At 39.1% G+C, this 22,036-nt stretch overlaps 1 protein-coding gene across 3 annotated transcripts in view; it reads right to left on the reverse strand.

The window, feature by feature from the left end:
* bcl2l13 (BCL2 like 13) overlaps positions 1-13,726 on the reverse strand; it is an 18,359-nt gene extending 4,633 nt beyond the window's left edge. Inside the window, exons 1-6 of one of the 3 annotated variants that reach the window (XM_079681035.1) lie at positions 13,571-13,726; positions 12,288-12,492; positions 9,773-9,859; positions 9,196-9,352; positions 6,598-6,670; positions 6,369-6,497 (exon numbers count right to left, since the gene is read on the reverse strand). In XM_079681035.1, coding sequence (XP_079537161.1) covers positions 6,369-6,497; positions 6,598-6,670; positions 9,196-9,352; positions 9,773-9,859; positions 12,288-12,429 — 588 coding nt within the window. In that variant the 5' untranslated portion in view covers positions 12,430-12,492; positions 13,571-13,726. The other 2 variants (XM_079681037.1, XM_079681036.1) reach the window with 2 other exon arrangements.
* Positions 13,727-22,036: the final 8,310 nt, after the last annotated feature.

A 22,036-nucleotide genomic window follows, 5' to 3' on the forward strand; every position in this document is an offset into this window, starting at 1 on the left:
AATAATAATAATAATAGTCTCCCGTTCATTGCGTCCATTCGACCCACCTATCACATCTCTGCGCCCCACACTTTGAGAAACGCTGACCTATGCAGAGATGATTTTTAAAGGACATGGTCAGGCTGTGAAGGTTACTTTCCTTACAAGGACACTGGGCCAATGCAAAGGCAGCTGCATCCAGGGAGGCAGGGTAGAGATTAAATCTATCAGCACTCCATCGTTATCCAACATTTGCTTCCTCCATAAGCTGATTTGCATGTGGGAGAGCGAGAGTGTTGCACAAAAGCTTCGCTCTCAGGTTACAGCCATCAGCCGGACCGAACATGACAGGGATGCCATGTGGTATCAAATCAACAGCTAAACGTCACTGGTGGTATTCAGGAACAGTTACTCATCAATCCTTCTCCTGTATTTATAGTCCTACATTTCTGTCATGAATCAGTGATATAATACTTAAACTGACATTAACCCCTTAAATCAGGTTAGAATTGAGTAACACAATGAAAATAATGTCGTCAGTAAAACATTTTTCCCAACCTATGTATATATACAGTCCCAACCCGTAGAGCATAAACCATAAACCATTTCTTACTTCAAGTTTTATGCAGTTAGGTTCTGATCTTCGTTAAAAATGTATGTGAAAGAAAATCAAAGTTCCTTAACAACAAATACTCCTGAAAACAACTTTAAAATCAGCGTCAATAATTTAGAAAAGCATAAATACCGAAAAAGATGCATCTGATGAGACAATCCACTGTCTTGATTTAATGCTCCACGTTGCTATGTTGAAGCGGACTGAAGCTTGGAAACACACTTAAGGTGTGATACTGTTGATAGGTGTGTTTCACACATCTCCACCCTCGCCTCAAGGAAAACACAAGCTATATAAAACAAGTTCACATTCCTGCTGGGTACAGCCTACCTGTCCCTGCTTTACCCCTTTGTTCTTGCTCATCTGCCTGAAAGATCATTTCAAACTGAAGCTTTCTTGGAAAACACGGCGATGTTTGCTACATTGCCAAGTGACTGCCACATACCGTCAACATGCAGCATCCACTTGCAAATCCAAACATTAGATGTTACAAAAAGGCACACTTCTATACAAAATTCAAAACCACAAGACTACAAGAAGGCAAACGTTTTTAATGATAATGCAAGCCATTGTGCTTCTAGTTGGGGTTAATTTTCATGAAAAGTTCCCAGGCTTACACATGCTCTTCAAATTTACAAGGATTATGTCATTATGTCTTAACGGACAAGAGCTGTGAGAGGTCACACAGCAGCCGACTGAGAGGGACTGCTCATCAGCATCTCATTGTTCATTTAATGTCACCCAGAAAGGCTATGCAGGCTATGGCCAGTCCCATTTGACCCTGAGCCAATGTCACTATTTCATCTTCTTTCAACAATAGCTTTTGACTCCACAATGGTTAAGCAAATACTTTTTTCTCTTTTTCTTTTGTTAAGGAATACATATTCATATTGCAGATAGGAAACATCTACAAAAAACGATCAATAATGTAAATGTAAATAGGATTACAAAAATACAAACACTGAGTTTCTTTTTTACAGATTTTTTTTTTTTTTAAAGCAGGTTAGATTTGTTGTTTGCATATCATGCTAGGGAGCTACATAGCTTTTCGAAGTCACTCATGTAGAGCTATTCACCTTAATCAAGGAAACTAATAACTTTATTTAATCACAATGCACACTCCATCGTTATTCTAAGCAACACACAATGTCAGCTTGTGTTGGATACAAAAGAGAACTTTAGGACAGAATGATTTTACTGCATCTTTGCAACAGCCATGGGCAAACTGCTGTTATGTGTAGCCACACTGTCTGCATCAGTAAATATTGGTTTTTGCCGCGTCATCATTAGTGTTGTGGCAGCAGTGAGACTGATGGATATACGGAGGGACGGAGAGGATGGACGGGTGCCCTGTTTGAGCGCTGGCCGTCGGCCATGACGCTGCTGCTGTACAAGTTATTAAGAGAGCTACAAGTGGGCCAGTCCCTGGTGATGATGTTTTTGAAAAGATTATTATGAGTTATTTTTGGGGGCTTCCTCAGTGTGCTCAGGCACTTACAGTGATGCACATACCCCACCTCAGAGCTGGCGAGAGGGTGGTTACATAACATGGGGGAGCACTAGTGTGGCTGCACAGTGACGTGCCCTTAAAGCACCTTATCTTAAAAATATCATCACCAAAATGCATCTTGCTTAACTAAAACCAACAAAGCCAACATTCAAATTGTTCAAAAATGATCTGAATATTACAATAAAGTTTATTTAAACTTAAAAAACAAATACATTATTTCTGAAAACATGACAGAATCCATAACCATAATATGTGCAGTGAACATAGTTAATGGTTTTTTCTTATCTATTCCTTAACACTTTGTATTATTTGACTCCATCGCTATCACTATTGTCTTTTCTTACCTTCGTTGTTTGTGTATTCTGTCTTCTGTTTATGCAAATGGCAAAAATAATTAGATAAATGACTGAAATAAATAAAAGAATCATCACTGCAACTTCCCTGCTTTCAGGCAGCAGCTATTGCCAGAATAACACTGAGGGCCTGTTAACGTTGCTTTATTACCTTTGAAGATATGCTGCTTTGCCTATCAGTCTATGACCAAATGTGCAGTAAAACATGATGTATGACTCCATCATCCCTTTCTCTTTGCTAAGAGGTGAGGTGGAAATGTTGGTGTGCCACTTTCAAACCTCACAGGAGTCAAATGACATCACGCTCACAAGGAAGGTAATATGAAATGACTGTTGTCCCACCAAGCAGTTTTCAGTGTCAGACTCTGAAGGACAATTGTCTAATTCCTCCGAAAGAAGAGACCACAACAAGGACGGACAGACAGGAGACAAAATAATAGAGACATCCAGGAGAGGACGTTTGGTGTTCAGACACTACAACCACCTAATTCTGCTCTCCAGTTAAAAATGTGTACTGTAACCCCTCTTTTTCACAATGTCCACCATCATCATCATCATGTAGGCCATTTTCTTTTTCTCAGCCCCTTCCCCCTTGACCCCCCAATCATGTCCTACTCCCCCTCCCCCCCCCGGCTGTGCACTGTCTGAGGGCTGCTGGTTTTTTGTTCCAGCCAAATGAAGTGTACACCACATTAGGGTCATAATAATCCTTATTGTATTCTAATGCATCCAACAAAAGGAATTACAGGAGGCCCCCAAACCTAGCGACTTCACAGGACAGCGACCCATACTAACATGTGCGTTTAGGACCTGAAAAATATCGCAAAATGAAATCATGTTCGTGCGCTCCATCTTCTGTTCTCTTATACGAAAGTACTTGATGTTCCTTGTTTAGTATACATTAGCATTTGTTTTTTTTTCGCACTACAACTCGACATTTAATGGAATATTGTTCTACAATTCAAAAGAACTAATAAGCCATATGCTTTTTGCATGCATGCATTGTGAAATATAGCGAGATAGGAGAGACATATATAGCGGAAAAGAGTTTGTCACTTCTGCACGGTCACTCTTTCACAAGGACGCATACATCCAGACCAATGAGCTCACTCTGTAGCTGCTTCCTCGTCACCAGTGTAACATCCTACCTCAATGTGCAGTCTCAGAAAGCCTGGGTCAAACAGCGCAGTCCTAGCGATGGAGTGGCGAAGTGTGCATGCAGGCGGCTGTCAAACTAATGGAGATTTCACTTTGCTCTCACTATGCCCACCCTCATCTCTCACCCCTCCCTCTTTCCTATTCCCTCCCCTCCCATCGCCACTCTCCTAATGCAATCCCTCTCTCTCTCTCTCTCTCCTCCTCTCTCTCCATCCCTGATCCTGCCCCCGATCATCCGTTGATCCCCTTCCTGTGACATAACAAGAATGGTGCTTTGTTTGGAACCAGAGCATTATTGTTCACGTTACATTGCACAAAACTGGGCAGAGCATCATCACGGTGAGGTAATGACGACCGGAGCGTTGGTTAACGCGTCGAGTCATGTGACCCCGTCATCAGTCTGACCTTCATAAGAAGCCATCTGTGACGCAGTGCTCCACTTATTACAACATTGAAAATCCTCTGTACGATTAATCTAAAACATGTTGTAGCTGAAATAGTTGCATGTGTATGATGATATAAAAACATTCCTGCTTTCCATTCATTTGCATGAGTTAACGGCACACTGGAGATGCTTTATACGAGGGCCTTCTCACCTGAGGTCATATCACAGACTGTTCAGCACCATGAGCAGAGTTAAATACACCTTCATGAATATGCACACATGTAATCTCTCCTTAGAACAAGCAACATAATATAGAATAGAAATACCGTTTTTGGATCTAAACTGTGACTTTAGGTCAATAGATAGATTGTAAAGTTGTGAATAACCACAAAAGGAGAAGGACAGTGGCTGTTGGTTTTGTAATTGTTTGTAATACACTAGCAAAATAAATTGCACAGATTAAACCTAAATTACATATTTTCTTTATGTTGATTACGAGCATACTTTTTACATGTGATGTACATTTTAAATCATGTTTGGCAACGTTTAGAGCTGCCCCTTAGTCAACTAAACGTCAGTCGATCAAAAAAGTCTTAGTAGTTGGTCAATCATTGAATTATGTCCGGCATTAGGTCTAAAGCGTAGGATCATTGCCAGCGTGTAAAGGATGACTCCAAGATCAAAAATGTGCCTTCCATATCCTCACCATGGTAACATATCTTAGCCTGCTTATATAATAATTCTGACCTGAGAAAAAGATGGATTCTAGTTTTGATTTCATGATGGGGGCTTAAAGCGCTGTGTCGAGAGAATAAAGAAGTAAAATGTTCAGTGTGTGTCGCTGCTTGTTCCGACACACAAGGAACATCACCGGCGCCTCTTCTAAGTACATTTACTCAAGTACTGAGGTAAAAGTTTGCTGTACGTGAACTTTACTTGAGTGTTTTCTTTAAGTGCCACTTTATACCTCTATTCCACTACGATTGGAAGGGAAATAGTTCATCTTTACTTTTCTACTACATCTATGTTACAGCTTTAGTTACTACTTTCTTTATAAATTCAGACTTTTTTTTTTTAACCTTGTAAAGAACTTTTAAAATAAGATGTTTTGATGTAGATAACATATCCAAAATCCTATGTAAGTACAACACAAACAATGAGTGGGTTGACCATTTGTTTTACTCATTGTTTGATTCATGTGTTCATTCAAAAAATATTTTTTACACTTTCAGCTTTTAAAATGTGAAGATGTTTTCCTTTTCATTTTTAAAATGTTTAGTTTTTTTTCCTGCAACTACTTTTACTTCTAATACTTAATGTACATGTTCCTGATCATGCTTACATTATACTGATCATCTTACTTAAGTACCATTTAATGCTGTATAATGCAGTACTATTTTTACATTGGAGTATTAGTAATTAACTTAAAGGGGACCTATCATGCAAAATGCACTTTTGTATGTCTTTTATACATAAATATGTGTCCGCGGCGTGTCAGGGAACTCACAAAGTGTCAGAAAACAAAACCCTTTCTCTTTTCCTCTGTACTCACATCTCTAAAAAAAAAGGGGGGTGCTAACAAGCAGATCCAGAATTTTCAGTCCTATTACGTCATTGGCGACATCCGGCCGACGTGACACGTCTCAACCTATCATCTCCAGCACACGTGACACGTCCAAACCATAGAGGTCCCAACCTATCGTCTCTGTATACAGTCGCAGCTGTGTGTCTATGTATTCAGCGGGATGTCTGCTGGAGGCTTAGAGTAAAGTTGTTAAATATATATATATATATATATAAATATAAATAAATAAAGGTTTGAGCTCCATACTGTTTCAGAAATAAAGCTTGAAGTGGTTAGGAGCATAACGTGGAATTTAATCACCGCAGCGTTTAGCTGAGCTTCTCCCGGTAGAAATCTCTCTCTAGCTGGGGAACGCTGCGTGACGCTACAAAGGGGCGTGGCTAGCAGTAGACATTCAATTTAAAGCAGAGTCAGCCTGTTTGCAACAGGGCTGCAAAAGAGGGGTATGAGCACTGTGAGGCATGGCTACAATGGGGGATCTGTTTGGTATTTTAAGCAAAAACATGTCACAGACATGTTTTGTATAGGTATGGCCCTACTAAATATGTTCCCAATATAGCATAATACGTCCACTTTAAGTAAAGGATCTGAATACTTCATCCAACTCTGTACAGCTAGCTCACTGCTGCCCTCCTCTGGCTACTTTGAGTTCTGTACATTTAATTATAAGTCATATAAATATAGTGCAATTATGTTTCCACATAATACAACACTTTCAGGTGCCAAAGTATTAAAAGAAAGGTGACGTATATAATGGTTTTCCTCCATTGTGTGTTAAAACTCACCCATCCTCCCTGCTGCATGATGTAGCCTGCTTCATCCTCCTCTAAGAAGCGCACCCCCAGCTGTGAGAGAGTTTGCAGCGACTCCCCCTCGCTCTGTAGAGCCTGGAGCAGCACAAAAGGGACAAGCACCTGGGAGAGAGGAGTAGCAGTTTAAGGGACAGGCCATAAAGAAATGAAAGCTGTAGAGACACAAAGTTAAGAGACATTTGTAAACCTCAGGGGGACTCACCTTGCTCCAGCCTCCCTCTGTGTATGTCGAGAGATCCCGCGTTGCATCTCTAAATCTTTCGTAGTCTAGAGGCCTGAAACACACGCATACATCATCTCTGGTAAGGACTAAATTTAGTGTTGAACAAATCTAAATGTACCTAGAATAAAAATAGTTATTGTTAAGCCATCTAATACTTACGATCCTAAATTGACTTTATTGTTCACCTTCCAAAAGCTATCAAAAAAAATCCACAGCTTCTTCCAGGTTCAAATTGTATTGTTATGTTACTGGATGTTCTATGTCATTTGCATGCGTTTGTCTTGTAACGGGAATGTATGCAATGTAGGGCTGCAACAAACGACTAATTTGATAATCGATTAATCTATCGATTAATGAAACGATTAATCGATTATTCGGATCGTTAAGGTTTTAACTGTACTACTACTTATATCAATACTGCTTATCGATCCGGTCCTTTTAACGATAGTATTAACGGTTCTTTTGACAAGAAATAAGGTAAACTAACTAAACAAATTGTGAACAAAACTAACATTGCTTTTTATTTTAATTAAATGCATAATATTTCACATCAAAAGAAACAACAATGTTTTAACAAATCATATTAAATAATGGGATGACAGAACTGTAAACCGAATAGCTGAAACTTTAACAAAATAACTCAGTTACCTCTAATCATTAACCTATGTTTTTATAACTGAGTTAACTCTGTGTGTTGCTGCTAGCATACATAACACCTGACGTGGAAACGTTACTCGTGGACAGGGCTACAGAGCTACTAGAAAGACAGCCGAACCCGGTGCATTCCTCCGTCTGAATGTGGTGCACTTTTGCTAAGTGTTTAGACAAATTGCTCGTTTTACCGCCTTTATATGATAAACTGTTATTGCACTTTTGGTAACGAGCATTGTCCACATCGAGACGGCTAAAGTTTAACCACACCTCGGAGCGCGTTCTCTCCGCCATCTCCTGCTTGTGTGTGTAAACTGCCCCGCCCCCTCGCAAGCAGGCGGGGGAGAGATCTCTCGTCTGAATTGGGAAGATCGAAAATACATTATAGACGCATTTTGTAGTCATATTGCATATTAGAAACTGAGTTGGCGACACTAAGACTGCGATATAATGTTTATGTAGCAATAATACATATGACATTTCTTTTAAATGTCTCCTGTACCGATAAAAAAGAGCGATAACGTTGGAGCTTAACGGGGTGTAGAACACATGTGATGACGTCACCAACGAATCGACGACTGAATTAGTTGCCAACTAATTTGGTAATCGATTTTAATCGATTAAGTCGATTAGTTGTTACACCCCTAATGCAATGCTAAAAACGAACAAAATAATTGTATACATTTACATATCCATGAAAAGCGTACAAGAGCTGTTAAACTCTCATATAAGGCTGAACAATTATTAGAATGTTATCTAAACCGAAATATAAGAAGGAAAAATGTGTCGAATAAAATAAAAAGTACCATGATTATTTTAATGTTTTTTTAAATACAAATTAGAATAATGAAGGAAAAGTTGTAGTTCCTCGAATATCATGAGTCATATCACAATTGCAATATTACTTTACATTACATGTGATTTGTTAGACGCTTTTATCCAAAGCGACTTACACACATTCAGTACTGTGGACAATCCCCACAGGAGCAACGTGTCTTGCCCAGGGACACAACGACATGCTGACTGCAGTGGGACTCGAACTTGCTATCCCCTGATTCCAAGTCCAGCACTGTATCCACTGAGCCAAAGCCTCCCTGTCACTCAAAATAATGCAATTACATTTTTTTTCCAAATTTCAAATTAATAGTTGTGCAGAAGCGTGCTACACTGACAGTTGGAAGTTGCCCAGGACAACCACAGTCTTATGTGTTGGCCCTGCAGCAACTCTACATAAGCACCAGCTGATTAATTCTCTTGCTCATGTTAACTTATTTTCAACTCACTTCGATTCATACAATTTGCAAGCGTTTGTTGGGATTTTTATCATCTGTATGAAGTCTAAAATAATTTTCTGTGTGTGTGTGTGTGTGTGTGTGTGTGTGTGTGTGTGTGTGTGTGTGTGTGTGTGTGTGTGTGTGTGTGTGTGTGTGTGTGTGTGTGTGTGTGTGTGTGTGTGTGTGTGTGTGTGTGTGTGTGCATATGTTAAGCCAATAACATCAAGCAACAACTGTCGGCTTGTAATTGAGTTAATCTCAGTACATTTAGGAATGAATCAAAACCTTTTCAATCAGTTTCAAGACATAAAGTATTTTCCAATCTTTGCTAAGTTCAAACATTCATTTAAAAAGAAAACTACCTTAAGCAACAGGTTAAGAATATTGACACTAAGATTCACATTTATCCCACATGATATTAATATAGTGTGAATAAAGTGTAGTGAGGAAAAGAGCAATTATTGGATAAGAAAGTGTCAGTGTAGTTGCTGAACCGACCCAGCAATTCTGTTTCTATATGAAATATATACCTTGGATTAAGTATTTCTTAGCAGTGAAGACAGGCAGTGATCATCTCAGAGCATTGTTCATCTGCACTACTTTTGTATATATTATACAATCCATCATGACAGTCAAAGAGTTGACCACTGACCTTTCGAGGAGTGTGTGTACGGCTACTGCTAGGTGTGTGTCGAGGTCTACGGCCACCCGGTCTCCCACAGCAGCGAGGCAGTCCTCTACGGAGGTCTCTGGGACGGTCGGGTTAAACACCAGCGATGTGTGCCGGTCGAAGCCTGATGTGGAACAAGCTGCTCCACACAGAGGGGAAGGATGACTCAGATCATTTAAAGAAATGATTCACATTGCAGAAAAAAAAACATGTGGTTTGCTCCATAAATTAAATGCACAACACATACGCTGATGGTTAGCCTGAAGTCTGGGTTACTAATGCGACTTAAGTTCTCTGAGTAGTAAATTAGTGTCTATCTGTCAATCAAATATCTCACCTCATCCTTGCTACGTGTATACAAGGAAGGGTGAGTGACTGACTCACGCTTCTGAGAGAACCGTGGTTATGTCAAGAAACCAAAGTCCTCTCTCCATGCATACATTTCATGTTTTACATTCACAAAGATTGAACTTTGGATTCCACTACACAGGCAGACACACGGTATGAACAAATAATGGCAAAGGGAAAGACAACATGGAGTGTGTGTGTGTCCACTTACAGGCAGCGATTTCATCTTCCAGTTGTCTCAGCTCTTCTTCATGGCCTTTTGTCAATGTGCTACTCTCGCTGTCAATCAGAGCATCTCCTGAGAGAGAAAGACACATGACATGAACCAATGGCCACAGACTCACTATTCCTAAATTCTATACAATATACAGTATATAGCACTTTAACATTTTTTTTTAAAACAAACACTAAAAGCCACATACACTTGACTAGAAATATTTCATTCTCTTTTGTGCTTTCTATTTATTTTTGAAATGTGCAAATTCTACAGCTGTATTATATCTAAAATGTTATCAAATCTATAAATCAGAATCAAATACGTGATTTATCCCAGAAGAGATTGGGTTTGTGAAAGTGGCTCCATTTTAGAAATAAACAAGTAAAATAAAAATATTTACATCAAATATATTTAAAGTTAAAAAGTTAAAGTAAAAATGTGCAATTTAAAAAAAAAATATATATATATATATATATATATATATATTTGTATTAACATAAGATATTTAAAGTAAAATAACTGACATTATTGGATTTGATTATAAATGGGATGTATATGTATTTGCTTGACTCATAAGGACAGGTTAATGATGCCTGCACACTTGGCATGACTCTAAACACAGTCTGCCAAACACAGCAGTATATGTAATGTGTATATATATATGTATAAGTATGCATAAGGGGGGGGGAATAATGTTTGCATGCTTAAGTGCAATACTGTACTAATACTGGTTTTCTTGTGTCACATTCATAGTTAAAAAGGAGCAATGAGTTGGATATTCTTTAAAAAATAAGGTAAATACTTTGCTCATACATAAATTACGCCTTTCAATTATCAGCTGTGAAAGAATTAAAAATATTAGGGCGAAAAACCAGGCGGACAAATCTTGTTTCCAAACTCAAATGAATCTGAGGTCATAACTGAACCTTGTTTAACCAGGGAAAAGAGGCTCACTTTGAATATCGCATGTACAAACTGAAACCGATATTCCTACACATTGTGCTTTTAAGTAAATTATTTACATGATTCAGTCTGCGCTGCTGGGGGAATGCGGAACCATGTGAGAGGTGAAACCGACACAAAGGCTGCTGCTGTGTGACCATGACTTTAAGTCACGCTAAACACATTCTGAATGTAGCTATTTAGCTTGGGAAAATCCAGCAGTCAGTTGATAAAGAAGGGTGACCCTGCTGCATTACACACTCAACCCAAAGGCATTGGTTCTTTCTACTATCATGGAACTCTTTAAGAACAGCTAAACTGGGGACGAGCAGCCAATAGGGGACAAAACACGATGACCTTGAAGTATCATTCTTAAAAACTAACTGATGTGTTTTTCACTGTTGAAGTTACAAACTGGTGTTTGTTTGTTTTTTAACAGGAAGGAAGAGGACGCTCAGCAGAACCCTTCTCCATTCTCTCTGTGTCCCCTCACCCTATAGGAACGCCCCAAGGGCCACTGTTGGTTTTTCCGGGGCTCGGTGCTGTTTCAGCGTTCAGCCAGACAGCTAACCGGCCAACTATTCTGCTCTGGTTCAATGGCGTGTGAGTTATCCTGCAGTGATTCCACATGACAGGCAGTCAGAAATTGGACCGGGTCAAGCGGAAAGCAGGGATCAGCCACTCATCTGCCCTCCTCCGCCCATTCTGAGCACGCACACAACAATAAGGGACCAGAATGAAAGAAAACGTGTTATTTTTGACATTTGGCACTACGGTTTTCTTTTAAATAATACAACGTTTTTTTGGTTGTGCAGAGGCAATAACATGCATGGCATGAAATGCTAACATTTCTAGCCGTGATGTTTCTCTTTCTCCAATACATCATATTTGTTTTCTCATTAAAATGTCTCAAAAAGTCTTCACATATTTATAAAATAACTACCAATGTGACACATCTCCAAATGTGAGACAAAAACATCATAACTATTTATTCAAACTCTGTTGTGTGTCATTTGTATGCTAAGCACAAATGCTACAAAATGAAAAACAGGCATGCTGCAAGCCTGGGGCACAAACTTGCAATACAAGTCAAACCAGTTTTTGCATCTCTGGACACCATATTGGAAAAGTCGAAGATGAGCTTACAGGGAACCTCACATGACTACATATACTTGTCTAAAACGCTGGAGACTCCATAAATGTCTTTTTAAATTACACACAAGTCTCTTACAATGTGTCACAGAAGGCTAAATGGAGCTAGAAAACAGGTGGCAAGCTGCCTACACACCCTGAATATTTTCTTTTTTGGCCATGTGCACACAACTCTATTTGTGTGCTGTGTGACTGCACAAGTGTGAGGTTTGCCTGAGATATGTGGCGCTCACACTGCACAAGTGAAGACACTGTGGAGAGGTCTACAACCTTGGCAGTAGCTACACTTCAGTAATGAGAAGTGTGTCCTTTGGGGACATTGCATTTCTGCATTTTCAGACTGAATCAATACCTTAATCACACTAAACTACTTTAACAACCAAATTAGCCGCTAATCTAAAGTCTTTCTTCTCACCTTGAACTGTGTTGCGTGCCTGTGATCTATTAACAGGCAGCATTCCCAGATAGTTGAGCACAATGTACTTGGTTTCATAGTGGAAACCCTCTGGCACAGTGGCAGTGATGGAGACAGAAGAGGTGGGGCCTGAGGTAGCCATTGAACAGACGTGGGTCAGACTCTCAGGCACATACGTTGTTACAGTCAAAGCTGGACGTCTCACCTGAGGGAAAAAGGAGCAAGGAGGTGGATAATTTACTTTTTATTTAGACAATAATGATTGAGGCTGCACAGTGAAATCTGGCTCCCATAAATAAAACATCATCAATGTAGAAAAAACGTCCTGATGACATCTGTTGTTGGATTGTAAAACAGCTGTTAGGTAGATGACTGATTATAAATGTCCTACTAAGTCTATCATAGCATGATAGCACATTATCCTATGCCCTTTGTGACAGGTGGACATCACTTGCCCATCTGGCAAAGGGGTGATAAAGCTTCAATTGGTCATGTCGTTTTTGCTGCCTGCATAACTGATCATTGATAACGCAGAGGAAGGTTGAACTAAGACATGCCTATCTCACACATGCAGGCTATATAACGTTAGTGTACATACATCATGACACAGTCCACTTACATAACACACGTGGTGAATAGTGGGGCGTGAAAAGACCTTCAACAAAAGCCTTTACTGAACAAATGTTTCCAGTCAATGGGTCTATTTTATACTGTTACATTTACTGTGGTTTTATGGATATTAAACCACCGTTTAAAACCTTACCGACTAAAGAAAGGATGAGTTTAAACGCTCACATTGTCCTCCAGAGGGGAGGTGACGCCATGCGGACCAAATTGTCAAGTCTGACAAATAAAAAAAACTACAACTTCCGGATTCAACTGTCAAAATAAAACTTCTTGTTGGCTAATGAGGAGTTATACCAATGTATGTGCAAATACAAATATTATAACTTGTTGAATTATTATAACACAACTAAATACTTTACGTTTGTCCTTCATGTTTTTAAAGTGACAGCATGGACTCAAAATAATAGCCAAGATATTTGCTCACTTCATGAACCAGCCATTGCTCATTAAATAATTAACTGTCTAACGTTACCGGACAAATTACATAAGAGTCCGTTACACTTAAAAAAAGCCGGGTTTTCGTTCCTCTCCCCGAAACACCTCGGCACACAAGCAAGCTATAGCTAGCTTGACGTGACACGCTTTATGCGCTATTTTGGTGACGCAAAAAACTTGAATTTAACTTAAATGCAACCAAACTAGAGTCTATTTCTTACCGTCCTTGGCCAAAGGCAAACAGGTGCTGACAAACGACAAGTTGAAGGAATATGCGACACAGTCCCCAGCAGCAGCAGCTGAAGAGGCACAGCACCACTGGCAGCAGCACTAACACACTGTGTGCTTTGGAGAGAGATACAAGCTGGCGAAAGTACAGCACCAACCTTCCTGTCATACCTTTCAAAATAACACTCTCATTAGTGGCGAACGGTCCTACCATTTTTGAAAAAATAACACTGATAAGGTATGGGATTAGTTTTGTTTCATAAAAATAAAGCAACACTTTCTCAGAATCAAGAAAAAATGAAGAAAGACCTGCACCAACTTCATCCACGCTGGGCGTTGCTGTTATCACTTGCTCAGGGTCATTTCATTTGACCAAATGTCTTTACATATACATTTAATAGATTTTATTATTATCCACCTTTTAGTTTTATGTCTTTTTATTTAAAATATTCTTTGAGACTTCTTCTTCTGGTTCAAATTTCAATAAATGTAATTTGTATAATCACTCTTTTGTCTTTATTCTACATGAAAATGTTAGAGATTCCATTCAAATCTGTTGATTATTCATACCTTCCTCAGGAATAGTATGTCAAGTTTGTAATGTTAAATGTGTATCATTTTCTCACAGGATATAGAATGAGACAACACACTTTTCCATTGTGTATGAATCGGGCCCGGCGCAACGAGGGGGCAAAAGGGGGCATTGTCCCCTCAGTTGTATTCTTTGCCCCCTCACTTTGAGCATCATTCATCCATCAAAAAGTACAATAAATGTCACAATTATTAAATAACTTTAAATAATTATTTTCCCCAATACACGTTACTATGTTTAGATCAGATATGTGGGCAGGCAGTCAAGCAACGTGTAAAAAAGCCTCAACACCAAGTGAGCTTGTAGTCTTAATGTTAGCGTGTGTGCTTAGCTGTAAACACAGTCGGATGGGTGACCAAAACATCCCCGTTTTCAGGGCAGAGTCCCCGTTTTCGGTGGCTGGTACCCGGTTGAAACTCCCGAAAATGTTCCCGTTTTTGAACGTGTGTTTAAAGAACATAGAGCAAGGTGAAATCAAATGTTATATGTCAGTAAAAAGAGTAGCATTGTTGTGCCTGTTTGTAGCGTTAACGTATTTCTTCTTCTACTACTTCTTCTTCTTTTTTCTTTAATAGCGAATCGCTTCGAGCATATAACGCCACTTGTTGATTTATTAAATGTTTATATTAAATCCTTGTCCTCAGACCAGTGTTTTTGAGGAACTTGAAGATCAGCTTGTTTACTTCATTTCTTGATTTACTTTCGTATATTGACTTGAAATCCATGTCCTTAATGTTATGTTGTTGCAGTGCAGTTTTCAGAGTGAGTCTTTGTCTGTTATAATCCGGGCAGCTAAAAAATACATGATGTAATCTTTCTCCCCAAATTTCGGCGCCCCCGATTAGTTGATGCGCCCTTAGCATTCGCCTATACTGCCTATGCCAAGGGCCGGCCCTGGTGAAAACAATATGACACCAACAAAAAATAAGACAGACAACTACAGATGGCACCACACATGATGGTTACTTGTTATTATTTAGGTCTGCCTGTATGGATCAGGTTTTTGCCAAAGCGAGCCCTTTTACTAGAATAATAATATGTTGTGTATTATATCAACCGTATTGGCACAATGAGCGACATCTAGTGACGGATTGTGGAACATTGATTTGATTTTCTCATGGCAGTTAGACTCTAGAGACAAACCAAGGGACTTTATTTTTATTTGTAATCTGTGTCTGTCCATTTGGTATAGTATTTGATCCAATATTACATTTGGTTTATATATTAGTCACTTTCTTATGAAATGCCAGGTTTTAGGCCTTGATTTGAACATTCAATCCTGAAAATCAGAGGAAAAGAACAGAACGAGAGGGGTAAATCCAGAATAAAAATAAAGAAGCAAAGAGATTGTAGAGCAGTGAGAAGGAAAAAAGCTTGGTGTGTCAATTCATTACGTTGCCAGTATCATTGCCCCCTCTGATTTTTTAACAGCCCCCTCAGTAATTTCATCCTGAAGCCGGGCCTGGTATGAATGCTTCAGCTCTTCAGACCAACATAAGATGTGAGCATGGTCCTAATTGTGTTGGTATGCAACCTAGGTCTGGTCAGTTTAATAAAGCAAATCTGCCACTTTTATATTGTAGAATTTGTTAAATTAAAGCAGTCTTTAATTGTTTGTCCTAAACATAGCAATATAAGCTTTTGAAATGTAACATGTCTTTGAAAAAATAACAGTATACAGTTTATATTGTGTCACCTTTAGCTTGAAAATACATAGATGTTTTTTTTGTATCTATAAAATAAATAAATAGACAGACAGACACTTTATCAATCCCAAATTGGGAAATTATTTAACAGCAGCAGTGTGTTCAGGTATTAACATATTTAAAGTTGGAATAAAGTATAAACTACACAACACAAGTATAATGCACAGCAATCCATAAGATATGTCCGATATTTTTCATGAAAACTCCCCAGGAGACACCGAAGCAACGTGGCCGAGTGGACTCCGTAGTTTGCTGCATTAGTTGCACTGTATGATCTGTGTTGTAGTGGGCTGTCACTCAAAAACTGAGTAGCCAATGGGGACGCACCCCTGAAAGTCCCGCCCATCTGGGACGTTTGTGTCTGAATTGAAAACAACAAATAAGGGAGCGCAAACGAGAAGAGCTGCAGCGAGAGCAAAAGTCTGATCATTGAGAAAGAAGCAAAGAGAACTGCAAAACAGACATATCTGGTTTACATGATTAAACAAATGATTAGTTTTATTTTTGAAATAAAATGTATTTTGCTTGACTCAGTTTTTTTTCCTCTTAAACTCTTAGTTTTGCTTGATTCTGAGAAAGTGTTGCTTTATCTTTATGAAACAAAACTAATCCCATAATAAGGTGACTTAGCTTTAAAGTAAACGTGTACGACATTATGAATTGAGAATTAAGTAAGCTTTCCAGTGTATCCTAGCAACTGCACGTAAAGGATATCAGTTAAGCGGTGTAGAATTCCCCTAATTGGAAAATGACATCAAGGTCATTAAAGCACCTTTCAATAACCTGAACTTTTGCACAGTTTGTATCCATAAACATATGGCATAGTAAGCATCCTGAATGTGGGGGGGACATTTAAAAAAAAAAAATTGATTTCCTGTATTAAGTGGCGGAGCCAGGACATTTTCAGTGGGGTGGCCAGGATGGAACCAGTGATCATTTTGAGGTGGCATTGAAATCACTTTTATATGAACATAAAAATACATCTCACTAGAAAACAAGGGGTTATTTAAGGCACCTACAACACACATCTACATTATTGGGATTAAGTGGTGGAACAGATCAAATAATATTCGGTATATCAAACTATTTTTTTCGTATTCCCGCAGGCTAAGTAACAACGAAGCTTACATTATACAAATGTAGTGCAATATACAGACTGTTTAGCTTATGGTCATCAGCAGCACTGAGCTCATTCTCTCAGTGTATCATCAGGAATACAGAGACACATCATTTAAATAAGAGTTTTTTAATTAAATCATTCGTTAAGAATAAACATCTTAAAGTAAATAACAATAAACAATAGACCTTAACCCTGTAAGGCCCCCGGTTGTAATTTAAAAAAAAATCTTTAAGCTATCCTAAAAAAGTCAGTAAATGTTTTGTTTTTTTAAAAGACTTACATTACTTACACAGTCAAAAGGTCCTTTTGTTTAGCCTCACAATGCTATTGGGTAGGAAATGTGTTTATAGGTCCTGCCCTCTGGCCATACACTCACACAACCAGGGGCGCCGCCAGGGATTTTGGGCCCCATGAAAAGATATCACATTGAGCCCCACCACCAGGCCACGCCAACCAAGCACAATTGCTGTAACCACACCTCCAGAACCCAACTGACTAATTTATGCTTTAAATAACTCTACCTGTACAGGCTTGCATCTATCTTCGAGTCCGCACAATATTTACTGATACTGAGCTGTGAAAATATAACACTGTGCTGACGTGCAACATTCTGCTGCAGTATAATTCACTATTTGATATAAAACTAACTTTCCTGACAATAGATCTCAATAGTCATCTTTTATGGTGTAAACCATATATATATATATATATATATATATATATATATATATATATATTGTATTCCAGTCTCCCTTCCGATATGTTAAGTGGCATGTCATTCAACACAATGCTGCTCACCTCCTTCCGTTGGGAGAAAAGCTGGTTCAGGTTCAGCATTATGGGGGGACAGGGCTGCTGAGCCTAAAGATGGATCTGTTGGTCCTGGCACCAGGGGGAGGGATAACTGATTAAGTATGAATAGCTGCTAAAAATGTACCTGCATTTGTTAAATGTCAGCTAAAAGAGCAGTGAAATTAAAAACCTCTGAATTTTCTGTATAGATATTAACAGTACTTGATGTCAGCTTGGTAAAAAAAAACATAACAATTATTATTTACAATGGACTACGCTTAGCTAACAGACACATTTCCACCATTCATGGACCACCACACCCATCTTTTCTTTGAAAAACTGGGTGACATACTGTCGCCTTTAGTCCCTCTCTCTTCTTTTTCTCTCCTTTCTTTTCTCTTTTGAAAGCCTGACTTTGTTAGTCGTTGACACATGGTACACAAAGTACTAGCATCCCTGCTCCTAACATGCTCTCACTCTCTGTAGAAAGTGCCGGCGGTGCCTCACCGCGCTTGAAGGCGGGACCAAACCATTACAAACGACGTTGACTCATGGAGGAGCAGAGCCATGTCTTAAGCCTTCTTAAGGCACTAAAACTTCGTTCTGCTTCGGCTGAGGAGCATGGCACTACAAGAAGAAGTCTAACCAAAGACTCTGCTTGGGTAAAGAGAGCACGGACTTCTGGCAGCATAGCTTTGAGAGTGTTTACTGCATCAGTGATGGTGCTGGATGGATATTGAAGCTTAAACATTGCCAGCTGCACCTCCAGTGAATTGCGATTCAGTTCTGGGTAAAGACTGACAACCTCTTCAACTTTTCTAGAGACTAGCACCCTTTCCAACTTGTTAAGAGTATCAAAGCTGCTCTGGTCAAAGTGCTTGGTCAACTGTACGTCAACAGCATCTAGCACTTTGAAGAATTCGATTCTATAGTGCTCTTCAGTTGATGCTGGTGTAAACGCTGCTGCATTTCCTGTGTAGCGCTTAGGAGGTCTTCGGATGTGAGGCATCTGGATGATCTCAATGCCCATTTCACTGATCATGTCACAGGCCCTTGCCTAAATCTGATGGAAGCTTTCATCAGACCTCTTCACTCTAAGTGTTTTTTTAACGCAGCCAGCATCCCTGTGACGCTTCCAGTTTTGCTCTGAAGTGAGCGGTTGAGGCACTCTAGTTCTTTCAGGGCTTCATAGGCAAGAAGAAGGCAGACCAAAGTGTGCCCCTTCTGTAAGCGTTCCAGGAGTCCTCTTGCGGTTGTGCATGTGTCAGAGGAGCCAGATCCAGCCATTTCCTCCAGACTGGGAATACCTTTTCATACTGTACAACTTCCTGAATGGCCACTAGCCTCACAAGCCATCGTGTAGGGCAGAGGGGCTTTAGAGTTATGAAACTCCCTGTTTCAGACTGGGCAATGTCTTTAAATATAGTCTTATATTTTCCAGACTGGTTGTAGAAAGTGCCAAGTTTGTGGATCAAATTCAGTGCATCAGACACAACAGGGGATGAGCTATAGGCTCTCTGAGTCACAAGGTTGACACATAGAGGACCACAATGGACATAGAAAGCAAGAGGTTGCTTCTCTCTGAGAACTGCTTGAACTGATGTTTGCAGCTCCATCGTAGGTCTGCCCTCGAAGACAGGACAAGGGCAAGTTCAACCGCAGGAGAACATCAGTTGCCACCTTAGCCAAATTCTTCCCTGTCGTTGAAGACACCTCATATAGACCTACAAAGTCTTCATGAGGGATAAGGTCATGATCCACATAACGGATACATATGGCCTCTTGCTCAACTCCCGAAACATCCTGAGTTCCATCAATAATAATGGAGTACTGAAGTGTGGGAAACCCCTGTACTGTATTTGTAATTCTCCTAACGTTGGAGTTGGCCATGATATTCAAAACCTCATTTTGAATTACAGCACTTGTGTAATTGTTTGAGGGCTTACTCAGCCATCTCTTCAGCACATCATCATCCCCTGATCTGAGTTGCAGAAGCTGCCTGAGGTTGCCTTCATCACTGTCATGGCCATGCAGAGCTAGACCCTGACGAGCAAGAAAGCGAATTGACTGAACTATTTTGAGCAGACATGGTCTCGCCTCTCTTTGCTGCTGTTCCTTGGCTGTGGACAGCTGAGTTTCAACACTTTGTTGGTATGTATGTGTTGTGATTGCAACTTTGTGTGCTTGACTCAGTTGGTGGGTTGAACATTTCTCAATTGCTCTTCTCCAGTTTCGAAAACCAGTGGACACAAAGGCTTGATCCATATTTTTTGCAAGTGTGCTACTCTGTCTTTTGAAGGCTTCCATGCAATAATAGCAGAATACGCCATTCTCACTAGGAGAATAATGAAGCCACGGAAAGTCCCTGAACCACTTCTCCTGAAATCTTAGCGTCTTATTTGGAAGTTGCTGGGGTGGAATGACTCTTGGGTCAGGATGATTTGGCTTGCTATATACCTCAGCCTGGCTCCCACTCTCGTCGCTCTCAAACTGGCTCTCACTCTCGTCCCTCTCACTCTCGTCCCTCTCAAACTGGCTCTCACTCTCCTCCCTGTCTAATCTTGCCTTCTCTTCCTACAAGCACAAGGGAAAAATGTAATAGGCCACACATTTTTTATACTGCCAAAAACATAATATTAAGGATCCCCTGTGTAAGATTTTCGTCATTTCTAAAACATAATATTTGCATCGTGTATCATATGTTGACGCCGGGCTGTGTTTCAAAGCACTTGACTACACTCTCTGCCATTGTGTGTAAATAAATGACAATGATTTGAGGGTGCATTGTGGATTTACAGTTTGAAAGTGAGCATAGCCTAGGATTATGGATTCAGATCAGTCTCAATATTAATAAATGCACACAAGGATTCACAAATGTATTTCAGATTTATATATAAATGAGCTTTGTTGTTTATTGATATCAGACAACGATACTACAGATTATTCAATTATTAATTAAATGTTTCGTTTTGTTATTGCATTAATTTGTATAGTACTGTATCATCTCTGTATCACCTTTTGTTTCATTTGTATTGTCTTTGGTTTTACACGCTCGAAAAAAATAAATAAACTAAACTCTCTTCACAAAAATATTTTTCAATGCACACAAAAATATTTATTGTTGTATATAAATGTAAAAAAATCCACAGATAAAAAAAGTTTCACAAATATAGGCATATTTCTGACATATAAATATTTCTTGTTTTAAGTAATGTAAAAGAAAACTACAATTAGTTATAATTTCCATAGTTTCCTGTTAAAAAAAAATGCATTTGTCATTTCCGTCAGGGAAGTCTAAAAAAAACAAAACACAAATGCAGAGGTTCACAAGAAAAACAGTTTAAATGCCCCTTTTTTGTACATTTATATACAACAATAAATATGTGTGAGAGTGCATTGAAGATATTGTTGTGGAGAGTCATTTATATATAAATCGCAAAATACATTTGTGAATCCTTCTGTGAGCATTTATTAATATTGAGACTGATCTGACTCCATATAATGTTAAGCTCACCTAGGAATGGTATCATTGACTTAAATGTTCAAATAAATGTTGCTCTTCTGTCTATATTGGTCATATGATGCCCCTTGACTGAAATGTTTCCTTCCTGTTCAATATCCCCGCTGATTTCCTTAAAATTCTGGGATGAGAGTACACATCACAATTTACTCTAAACTGTCATATCCCTTATCACTCACCTCAGCAATGGACCTCTCTCCACTGTCACTGTGATCTGCCTCTGACTCACTCTCAAGCGCCTAGATGTCAAGAGAGGTGGTTAAGTGATAATTATTTATTGAGCCTATACTCTTTAGCATTGAATCATAACAATTCATACTGAATGTAAATACAACTGACTCTAAAGTAAGACCCAGTCTGTGACATTGGACATTTTGAAGACTCAAAGTCCCAAGCAGTATAGGTATAATATTAGCTAGTCTATGTAATGTGCACAGAACATAAATAGTTGACTGAATACTGGGATAGAAATTGCCTATAAGCACTCAGTAAAACATAAACACACACAAAAAGCTTCTGAATGATAAGAAGTATAATTAAAACATAATGCACATATACCATTTTGAGAGAGAGTACCTACATTAAAGAACTCAGAAAATAATCTCTTATCGAACTGAGGCTCCAGTCAAGTAAAACACACTGACTGCGTCTACATGGACATCAGTAAGCCGTTTATGAGTATTATCTATGGTATTATCCCATGATCATATTGGGGATATGGTGTTTACA

This window comes from Notothenia rossii, assembly GCF_949606895.1.
Source record: "Notothenia rossii genome assembly, chromosome: 5".
Classification (NCBI taxonomy): domain Eukaryota; kingdom Metazoa; phylum Chordata; class Actinopteri; order Perciformes; family Nototheniidae; genus Notothenia; species Notothenia rossii.